Here is an 11,745-nt window from a genome sequence, read left to right as displayed (position 1 = left end):
AGTTGTTATCGTGAGTTAAAATTTTCACGAAAGTAAAACGTTCGTTTTTGTGGCGCATCTGTATCTTATTTTGAAGGGATACGTAAACATTGCCATAGCGACCAGAGTCGGAGAGCGTTATGGCAGTGGAGAGACGAGATGAGAGGAGAGGAGCTTGTGAGTTTTAGCTCTGGTTCACACGGCACGATTTAAGGAATGTGGGCCGATTTTCCAAACCTCTGTGACCACAGAGCCGATAAAAGTCCAACAGGTTCGGTCGGTTCACACGGCAGGAGCAACACAACACAGAACCGATTCCACTCACGAACATCCAGTAGAACCTCCAACATACCAAACGTGAATTTAGAATAATCAAACACGGATGACGATGTAGAAGCAGCAGAGATAGTTTGTGGCTCATTTTAAGCGATAAAAGACGAAACAAAAAGAAAAGGCGTTTGATAAAAGATGGCGGATCAGCAGCTCTATTTACTGCTCTATGATTTGGAGGTGAGTTAATATTTATTCGTAGTTAATATTTTAACTGAATAAACATAACCACATATAATAGACATATATAAAAATGACCTTTACATATAGTAATATTTCCACATATCACCTCCGAAGTCCACCGGACTCTCAGTTGCCATGTCAACTGTTTGGGGTTCCTCTCCGTTCTTACGTCACCGCGCTTTCTGATTGGCTACCTGTCACATTCAACAGGTTGAGTTCTCGCTCCCAGTCAGGAAAAAAAAAAAAAAAAAAAAACCACAGGCTGCGATAAAAGGACCAAGACAATGTTCATCAGCACGTAACACAGCACTCACTGCAGGACGTTGTAAGATTGTCATAAAGGGAAAATCGGGGCAAAAAAAAAAAAAAAGGCTTTAGCTGGAACGCCAACACGCAGAAGCATCATCTGACGCGCTTCTCTCCCCGCACAAACCCGAGGCTGCAAGCAAAATTGCCACGTCTTGACCGGTCCGCGGTAATAAAAAGGTTGGGGACCACTGTGATAAATGACCTGATTCTAACCTTTAACCTTTTAGTAAAATCTCATCTAAACCATTTATGGTAAATTACTGACACTTGTCAAATTTAAAGCATTTCCTCGACATGACGACGTGAATTTAATAAGAAATATAATTATTCATACGTGGTCTTTCTTTTGTTTTTGTTTAGCTTCCTGTAAATTATTAGATCTAATATGTATTTTTCTGCAAGTTGAAACAAGAATTTAAAACCTTTGAACTGTAAGAAGTTTTTTTTAAAATAAACATTCAGAATCACGTTCCTACAAACCGGTTAAAATATCCTTTATATTCCTAGATTGTAATTTTTATAGGTCAACTCTAAGGTATCATATTGTTTATGATAATAGTATGGTAATAATTAATCATTAATAATAAACTCTATTTCTCTGTAAGTCTCAAACAGCAGAGTGGACCTCCAGAGACACTGAGGATGGAAATGAAAATGTTTTTCCCGTTGCTGCTGCTAGTCTGCTCCGTCTCTACAGCTGAGCTGCAAGTTCAGTCTGACATTTTGCCACATGTATGGAAAACTGAGGGAGAAGGCGAAGAAGCAGAGCCTCCGACTGAGCGGCAGACCTGCACACAGGACGTCAATGCTGTTCTGAGAGAGATGACCGCCTTGGTGGCTGCACTGAAGGTGGAGGTGCAGCACCTAGAGAAAGACAATGAAGGTATGTTTACAGAGAGTTACAGTGTTTGAATCAATTATTGATGAAATGATCATTACAGATCAGAGTTTTAATTATTTATTATCATTATCAGGGAAGACGACGGAGCTGCAATCCCTGAACCAACGATACCAAGGTACTGATTTTATTAGACCAAAAGTTCTAAATAAAGATTATTTTAAATATATGACAGATCATAAGTTAAAACATTATTTTTGTGTTTATTTTTCTTTAGTACAAGAAACTCTGGTACAAAAGCTGCAGGATCAGAACCAAGGTATGTAGTTTAGTTTTACTACAAATATTTTCTACAGCGTTTTGCAGGAATACACTGTAAAGTTTATAGAAAAAAATACCAACAGTTACAGACTGTAAAATCCAAAACACTACATTACCATAGAAAATAAACTAAAAATTTCAAGTATTTTTTTACAGTTCAAATTTCTAAATAAAGAGGATTTTTTTAACATATGACACATAATCGAATAAAACATAATTTGTGTTTATTTTCCTTTAGTACAAGAAACTCAAGTAAAAACGCTGCAGGATCAGATCCAAGGTATGTAGTTTATTTTTACTACAAATGTTTTCTACAGAGTTTTGCAGAAGTGTTTACAGCCCATGACTTTTTTGTTTTAAAATTTTATTACATTACAATCACAAATTTTAATGTTTTACTTGATAAACTAACTAACTAGACTAACTCTTGATTGTGAATTACAGAAACATTTATTCAGGATCAATTATTAAATCATCATTTTGTTGATCTGTCTTCTGGCCCTAATAAAATCATGGAAAATATTTGTGGTTATAAACAGTTTTAGTAGCAAGAAGAAATTTCTGTTACAAACAAATGCAGGTTTTTAATTCTACTGAACAATTCCTCAGATTAATTAGTCTAACAAAAATCTTTGAATTGATTCCATCTTGTTGGTAATTCTCTCATTTCAGCTGTGGCAGCAGAAGTGGCTGGTATTAGAGCCAACACTGAAAACCAGGGAGATAATCTGAAGAGAGATGGAGAAGGTTTGTGAACTCTGAAGGAAACTTGTCATTGCAAAACATTTGAGATTAAGCAAATAAATATGGAACATTATCTATCCCCTAAACTACAACTTTAAAAACAACAAAACACATCAGCACATTATTAAAACGGTATTCCTCCATCTCTACCACAGTCACCAAACAATGGGATACATGGGAACATCACTCACCTGCTCAGACACACAGGAAATTGAAACTTGGCCACAACCCTGCCAGCTTTCCTTTTATGGAAGCTCAAGCCATAGGGAAGGTGCAACACCTGGTGGTAGCACCTGTTACACAAATGTTAAGCAAGCATGTAACATAAAGGTGATTTGCAATCATTGGTTTAAAACACCGAACTCAGTCCAGGTAATGGAAATGTCTCAGTTTGAGTCGGTTGACAGTTTGGTCAAAGCAAAGTCAAAACTCGTCTTTGGAGCCAGTCAACAGGGATTTTTGAGATTCAGGATCAGTTCTTATCTGATCTGCTCTGAGTTTCATTGCATGTGGCAGTTTTCCAGTGAATTGTAAAAAAAAAATGGTAGGTGCTGCACTGAAGGTGGAGGTGCAGCACCTACAGAAAGACAATGAAGGTTTGTTTACAGAGAGTTACAGCGTTTGAATCAATTATTGATGAAATGATCATTACAGTTCAGAGTTTTAATTATTTATTATCATTATCAGTGAAGATGATGGAGCTGCAATCCCTGAACCAACGATACCAAGGTAATGATTTTATTAGACCAAAAGTTCTAAATAAAGATTATTTTGAATATATGACAGAATCAACTAAAATATAATTTTTGTGTTTTCTTTTCTTTAGCACAGGAATTTCAAGTAAAAGACCTGCAGGAACAGATCCAAGGTATGTAGTTTAATTTTACTACAAATATTTTCTCCAGAGTTTTGCAGAAGTTTTTTTTACCCCAACACTTTTACTTTTTTGTTCCAGTACAGTCACAAACTTTAATGATATTTTAGGTTTTACGTGATATACTAACTCAGATTAACACTTCATTGTGATTTAAAGGAACATTTATTCAGGACTTGAACATTTTGGTGTGTTGTTTTAATATCCAAAAAAGTCATGGAAAATATCAGTAAACAGTTTTAGAAGCAAGAAAACATTTCTGTTCCAAACAAATTCAGGTTTTTAATTCTACTGAACAATTCCTCAGATTAATTAGTCTAAAGAAAATCTTTGAATTGATTCCATCTCTTTGGTAATTCTCTAATTTCAGCTCAGGCAACAGAACTGGCTGCTGTTAAAGTCAACACTGAAAACCAAGTGGAGGCTCTGAAGAGAGATGGACAAGGTTTGTGAACTCTCAAGGAAACTCTAGTGGCAACATTGATATCCATAAACAATAATAATTGATCATCCATCCATCCATTTATTCTGGGTCGGGTGGTGAAGGTAGCAGCTTCAGAAGGGAGGCAAAGACTTCCCTCTCCCAGCCACTTGTTCCAGCTCTTCCAGCGGAATCCCAAGGCTGGAGAGACATAGTCCCTCCAGCGTGTCCTGGGTCTTCCCCAGGGTCTCCTCCCGGTGGGACGTGTCCAGAACACCTCACCAGGGAGGCATCCAGGAGGCATCCTGACCAGATGCCCGAGCCACCTCAATTCGCTCCTCTCGACTTGAAGGAGCAGCGGCTCTACTCTGAGTCCCTCCCAGATGACTGAGCTTCCCCCCCTATCTCTAAGGGAGAGCCCAGACATCCTATGGAGAAAACCCGTTTCAGCCGCTTGTATCCATGAGCTCCTTCTTTCGGTCATGACCCAAAGCTCATGACCATAGATGAGGATAGGAACATAAATCGACTGATAAATCGAGAGCTTTGCTTTTTGACTCAGCTCTCTCTTCACCACGACACACCGGTACAGCGGCAGCTTCACTGCAGACGCTGCGTCAATCTGTCTGTCGATCTCTTGCTCCATTTTTTCCTGATTCGTGATCAAGATCCCGAGATACTTAAACTCCTCCACTTGGGGCAGGACATCCCCCGACCCCGACCCAGAGAAGGCACTCTACCCTTTTCTGGCTCAAGGCCATGGCCTCGGATTTGGAGACACTGATCCTCATCCCGGCCGCTTCACACTCGGCACCAAATAATTTTTAATAACTGGCAGATTTCTCCTTTTTGCCCTTTGATTGTTTTGATAACAATCAATTATTTTAGCTTGTTGATATCTGTACAATATGTTTTAGACATGAGAAGACATCAGTAAGGAAACAAAGAAAATGAAAAACTGCAAAGACAATGTTTCATTTAATGCTAAGTCTCTTTGTAAGTCTGGTAATTTTTTCTTTTCAGTTCAGGCAGCAGAACTGGCTGCTGTTAAACTCAACACTGAAAACCAAGTGGTTGCTCTAAAGAGAGAAGGAGAAGGTTTGTTATGATCATTATTCTATGCCATCTACTAAGAATCTGGTTTCAGAATAAATGTGACTTATTGATTGTTGAAGTGGAAGCTAAATCATGACTAACAAGGGGAAAAGGTTAAATTCATGGGTCATTTCCTGTCATGAGACAAGAACTGGATCCAAAAGGTAAGGATTGTCATGTTCTGTCTATTTGGGTGTGTTATTAGCAAATTAGCACTATATTACCAAAAGCATTTTCTCACCTATCCAAACGATCAGAATCAGGTGCTCCAGTCACTTTCATGGCCACAGGTGGATAAAATGAAGCATCTCGGCATGAAGACTGTTTTTATAAACATGTGTGAAAGAATGCTTGGCTCTCAGGAGTTCAGTGAATTCCAGCGTGGAACTGTGATAGGATGTGCAACAAATCCAGTGGTGAAATTTCCTCACTCCTAAATATTCCACAGTCAACTGTCAGCCATTTATAAAAAAAAATGGAAGAGTTTGGAATGACAGCAACTCAGCCCCCTAGTGGTAGGCCAAGTACACTGACGGAGCAGGTCGGTCAGTGGATGCTGAAGAGGTCGCCAACATTCTGCAGAGTCAATCACTGCAGACCTCCAAACTTCATGTGGTCTTGAGATTAGATCTAGAACTGTATGTAGAGAGCTTCATGGAATGGGTTTCCATGGTGACCAGCTGCATCCAAGCCATACATCACCAAGTGAAATGCAAAGCGTCGGATGCAGTGGTATGAAGTGGACTCTAGAGCACCGGAGGCGCCTTCTCTGGAGTGACGAATCTCTCGTCTCCATCTGGCAATCTGATGGACGAGTCTGGGTTTGGCGGTTGCCAGGACAACCGTACTTATCTGACTGCATTGTGCCAAGTATAAAGTGTGGTGGAGGGTGTATCATGGGGTGGGGTTGTTTTTCAGGAGCTGAGTTTGGCCCCTTAGTTCCAGTGAAAGGAACTCTGAATGCTTCAGCACACCAAGACATTTTGGACAATTCCAAGCTCTGAACTTTGTGGGAACAGTTTGGATCTGGCTCCTTCCTCTTCCAACATGACTGAGCACCAGAGCAAAAAGCAACGTCCATAAAGACATGAAAGGCAGAGTCTGGTGTGGATGAACTTGACTGGCCTGTAGAGAGTCCTGACTTCAACCCCATAGATCATATTTGGGATGAATTAGAGCAGAGACTGAGAGACAGGTCTTCTTGCCCAACATCAGTATGTGACCTCATAAATGCGCTTCTGGGAGAATTGTCAAAAATCTCAATAAACACTCCCAATCCTTCCCAGAATAGTTGAAGTTGCTGTAGCTTTTAAAGGTGGAGCATCGTCATATTGAACCCTATAGATTAGTACTGGGATGTTATTTAAGCCCACATGTGAATCAAGGCAGGTGAGTGAATACTTTGGCAAAATAGTGGACATGTTATGAGGAAATGCATATAATGAGATGAGCAGACTGTAACTCAACACATTCTAATAATGTCTTGATGATTCTTTTAGAAGATTCATTTTTATAACAAATTCTTTGTTAAATACAGACAATAAATTTTAGACATGAAAAAACATCAGTAAGGAAACAAAGCAAGACCTCAGAGTAATTACTGCAAAGACATAAAGTTTATTTTAATGTCAAGTCTTTGGTAACTTTTTCATTTCAGCTCAGGCAGCAGAACTGGCTGCTGTTAAAGTCAAAGCCAACATGACTGGAAACCAAGTGGAGGCTCTGAAGATACAAGGAGAAGGTTTGTGAACTCTGAAGGAAACTCTAATGGCAACATTAACATCCATATCAGTGACTTTGATAACAATCAATTATTATAACTTATTGTTATAGCTGCACAATGAATTCTAGACATGTGAAGAAATCAGTAAGGAAAGAAAGAAAATATAAAAACTGCAGACACATAATGTTTCATTTAACATCAAGTCTTTGGTAACTTTTTCATTTCAGCTCATGCAGCAGAACTGGCTGCAATCAAGGCCACCATCAGTGAAAACCACGTGGAGACTGTGAAGAGAAACGGAGAAGGTTTGTGAACTCTGAAGGAAATTGTCATTGCAACACACTTGAGATTAAACAAATAAACATGAAACTCCTAACTTTAACTTACTGCTAGCTTCCGTAAACATCTGAACGTAAAACTTACTGTTAAAGTGGAAAAAAGTCTTAAAATTGGGGCCTAATCTCCTGTAGTAGGTGTACTGGGGACAGTCTAACTAAAAAAGTGGGACCACAATATTAGGACCAGGCTTTGGTCCCCATAACGCCCATTGGGTTCAGACGGTTAAATATGCCAGACATGGTCCTAAATAAGATAGCTAGACAAGTACACACACACAGTTATGTTTTCATGTCAAGTGGGGTCTGTACGTTGACTTTGATTAACTTTCTACAGCCTATCCCTGAACCCAGTGGTCCCCAACCTTTTTATTACAGCGGACCTGTCAAGTCTTGGCAATTTTACTTGGGCCTGGGGCGGTGCGTGGAGGGAAGCGCGTCAGATAATGCTTCTGCATGTTGGCGTTCCAGCTAAACTAAAGCCTTTTTTTGTCTTTGTCTTTGCCTTTATCTTCATCTTTGTCTTTGGGAGAGAAGTGCGATTTGAAGCCATATGCTGACATGCGCAGAACAGTCTTCGGCTCTGTGGCCCCGGCTCTTCTTCAGCTGCAGAATTCTTTGTCCCTCTTGATCTTGGCTTCAAGCTGCCTGGAGGATCCAACCAAAGGTTCCTCTTTTGTGGAGGAACCTTTTATAGGGTTTAGCCACCCTACAGATGAGTTTGCATTGGCTAGCACTGTTGCTGTGCTTGTTTCATTGGCTGACTTCTTGGATAGATGATCTCATATCCATCACTGTCTTAGAGGCATCATGTACTGATGTCTGTGCTAATGTCCCAGGGTTGTTCAAAGGTCATCCTACATCTGTTGTCTGCACAACCTACTCTTTCAACAATTTAAGTTGTTCAACAATCTGTTTCCAAATGAGGTGTTGGTCATCTCTGCTCTCCTGTTAGTTCCGCTTTTCCCTAACCTTTTGCCTATGATCTACCTCCAACACAACATCAGGGATCTTTAATTACAGTTACACATTTTACACCATTTCAAGTTCAATGTCAGAAACACATCTATAACCTTTTTAGCTTCTCTGATTTAGCTGATAATATTATGATAACCATAACTTATTAGTTACTCTTATTATGATCTTAATGTGAGTTATTACAGATGTTTTTCTGAAAAGAAGTCAGGAATAATCTATGATTCTAATTATTTGATACCAAAGTTACAGTTGCTTGTTTTACTTGTAAACATGCCCACAAGTGTAAGTGTAAGTGTAAGTATTCTTACAAGTAAACCAACATTAATATAAGTATTTTATTTTGGGTCTTATCCAGTTATTCAAAATGTTTCGATTTCATTCTTTAAAACTTTCATGCTTTGAAATAAGGAATAGTCTCAACTATTTTCATAAATCTGCAAGCTGGAAACTTACTTCCTCTTTTCTCAGGAAGCCTGCTGTACCTGTTTCATGACTGATTATGATTTCTTATGATTAGAAAGAAAAAAGAAATATAAATAAAGCAAAGTTTCTAGGAGACAAAAACAACACACAACCTGACTGATTGTATTGAAGTTTGAGTCTACTGTTGGGTCTAGATGTTTCTTGTGTTATTAACTTTAAAGGTGACTTCATTGTTACTATTAAACTGAAATCCCCAGCATGGGGAAATGGGATGATCTCGGGTTTGCTAGCTTTACTTTGACAACTTTAACATGTAGGCTTGCTGCAGAAATTGTGTTTTGGTTCTGTTAAAGCAGATAAGGCGACCAACACACACCAACACAACACATTATCAGTAGAGCAGGTGTTTAAATTAGCTAACCATTGCTGTGCTCAAGTGATTATCGAATAAAAATGATAATAATCACAAAATAAGCATAAAGCCTGAACTGAAACTGCGACTGACTGAATGTTCTGTTCTCTGTGTGGGAAATATTTGTGTGGTTTTTGGTGTTAAATCCTGATACATTAGTGGAACTGTTGTCAGTCAGTTGCTATGGCAACGGGTCTGTGTAGGGTAGATGATACAGAGAGCGAGACAATTGCTCTTCAACAGTTTTTCTGCTTTTTTTTCTTTTGCTGTGGCTCACTGCATTAAATTAATATTAGCTCCATCTCCAGGGTTCATTTTGTTAACTGAATACTTCTACCACAGTGATGTGGCTATGGATGTGACGTACAAGAATTGTACTTTGCCCTCTACTATCATGCATCATAAATTTCCAGACCTAAGCAATAACTGTGCTGTCTGGCAGCATTTGACTGTCTATGGCTTTTACCTATCAAAATACCAAAGAAAATAACCATTGGACACAGTTGTTTTAAATTCTTTGGGCACATGTAGATTACTTAGACTTGTCATGTCAGTTGGCTTATTTAAACAATATTAACTTTGGCAAATATACCAATGTTTAATACTTTCCTTCCTGTATAACAACCTTTGTCTGATGTCCCATATCTGTCTGTCTCTCAGTCAAACGCCTGGCTTTCTCTGTCTCTTTGTTGGCATCGGATTATAGAACCATTGGACCATTCAACACCGATATAACTCTGATTTTCAAACGTGTTGTTACTAATATTGGGAATGCCTACAACCCAGACACAGGTGCTGCAATTTACTCCTTATATTTTACATTTATGTTTACAATCATATAACTAAAATGTGGTAAATTTGTTATAAAAGTTAAGAAAATGTTTATAATTCTGATAATGATTCTTCACAGGACTGTTCACTGCACCAGTAAGAGGAGTTTATCACTTTGAGTTCCACATATATGGACATGGTTCTCCTAATCCTACATCTGCTGTGTTGATCAAGAACGGAGAACAAATCTGTACATCATATACGTCTCAGCCTGCTGGTGCTCAGAAAGCCTCTAATGGCGTCTCACTGCTGTTAGAAATTGGAAATGTTGTATATTTAAGAATGTGGGCCAATTCATGGGTTCATGATAATCAAAATCGTCACACCACCTTTAGTGGTCATCTACTTTTCACCATGTAGGCAGTTAACATGATTTTTATTTACAATAAAGGTGACAGTAGCACCATAAAACACGTCTGCATCAAAGATTTAAACATGAAAATGATTCATTTGTAAAATAACATTGATTACAGTTTTGTTAAATGAGCTGTTTGGTTTCTAAATGGCAGCCATAAGAAATATAAATGTGTTTGAGATTTTTTGTTATTGCTCCAGTCAAATGATGCGTTCACAACACACGCATGACACGCATCAAAAACGTGCCTGATGCTTCAAGTTTGAACGTCTGCACATTGAATGCAGACGCATGAAGATGCTTTCCCACGAAATGCGTTTTGAGCGTCTGGTTTACATTCAAAGTCTATGTGGAGTAGCGTCGAAGGCGCGTCAGAAGCGTCAGAATCACTCCAGCCGTTGTTTTCCGTTGCCAGCCTATTTGTCAGACGTGTTGGACGTGCTTGACGAGTCAAACTCTTCAAATCGCGCCGCGCCGCAACGGACCTGTTTGTATATGTAACTGAATGATTTTAGAAAAACATAAATCAGTGAATCTGTAATAGGATGATTGAAAATGAGACCAATAGGAATTTTGAATGGGGAAAAAATCTAAATCTGGACTTCTACTTGTTTATATGAAACACTGAATTTACATTCAGGCTTCCTTTTTGTTTAATAAATATTTGCAGTGTGGAATTTAGTGTGTTTTGCACGCTTGAGGTTAAATTTGGAAAAAAAATGTTAGAATCATTTTAAAATAAAATGGTTTTTATTCTGGCATGATGCATAAAGTCCAGGACTTAAACAAAGCAGTTGGTTATAGCTAGGAAGCTATTTAAATGTTTAAACAGTTTTTTGAATAACTTTGATGATGAATCAGAGGTCAGAGGTCTGCCTGTAATTCCGCAGTAGTGATTTGTCCAGATTGTTCTTTTTATCAGTGGTTTGATAACTGCTGTTTTCAAATCCTGGGGGAAAACGCCTGATGAGTTTACTATTTGGATCAGATCTTTAGAAATGACAGAACTTTGTTAAAGAAATGTGAGGGTAAAACATCCAGACAGCAGGAACTTGAGCTTAATTTACCTATAATTTCTTCTAAGGTTTTATAATTGAGTAGTTGAAATTGGGTCCTTTTTTTCTGCATTTGTTATGTTTGGGTTTAGCAGTGTGGATGTGCAGATTAAACTTCTAATTTTTATTTTATTTTCTCTTCAACAAAGATGGCAAACTGGTCGCAGGGGGCATTAGACTGAAATTCAGGCGGGTAGCGTCATTGGAGAGTTTGTGAGCCTGTCAACTGTGACAAATAAAACTTAAGTTTTGTTAATGTTTTTACTGATGATGTCTGCAAAGAAAGTTTCTCTTGCATGTTTTAGTGATGCATTAATACACCTATTATTATTATTATTATTATTATTGTGTGTGTTGTGCTGCATCAGTGGGTTCACGAAGACTCTCAACTCTTACAACGAGTAGAGCAGATCTGGGTAGTCCAGCTCTACAGTGGTGGTAGAGTGAAGCCTCAGGCACAGCGCACTGCTTCCACAGCCAATCAGATTGCTCCACGGCAGCGCTGAGCCGCAGCTTGTCTAAACCTGCCTACCCGAACT

At 38.7% G+C, this 11,745-nt stretch overlaps 1 protein-coding gene across 1 annotated transcript; it reads left to right on the top strand.

Moving 5' to 3' along the window:
- The first annotated feature begins 119 nt into the window (after window positions 1–119).
- Window positions 120–11,033, top strand: LOC102223085 (intracellular protein transport protein USO1-like). The gene is made up of 14 exons (XM_023349247.1): window positions 120–156; window positions 1,499–1,684; window positions 1,776–1,817; window positions 1,917–1,958; window positions 2,199–2,240; window positions 2,633–2,707; window positions 3,392–3,433; window positions 3,531–3,572; window positions 3,949–4,023; window positions 5,023–5,097; window positions 6,752–6,835; window positions 7,045–7,122; window positions 9,626–9,757; window positions 9,876–11,033. Exons 1-14 carry the CDS (start codon window positions 120–122, stop codon window positions 10,154–10,156), a joined length of 1,233 nt encoding a protein of 410 aa, XP_023205015.1. The 3' UTR covers window positions 10,157–11,033.
- Window positions 11,034–11,745: the final 712 nt, after the last annotated feature.

This window comes from Xiphophorus maculatus, chromosome 16 (genome assembly GCF_002775205.1).
Source record: "Xiphophorus maculatus strain JP 163 A chromosome 16, X_maculatus-5.0-male, whole genome shotgun sequence".
In the NCBI taxonomy this organism is placed as follows: Eukaryota; Metazoa; Chordata; class Actinopteri; order Cyprinodontiformes; family Poeciliidae; genus Xiphophorus; species Xiphophorus maculatus.
The sequence above is the reverse complement of the archived record's forward strand: the minus strand, read 5'-3'. Positions and strand labels throughout refer to the sequence as shown.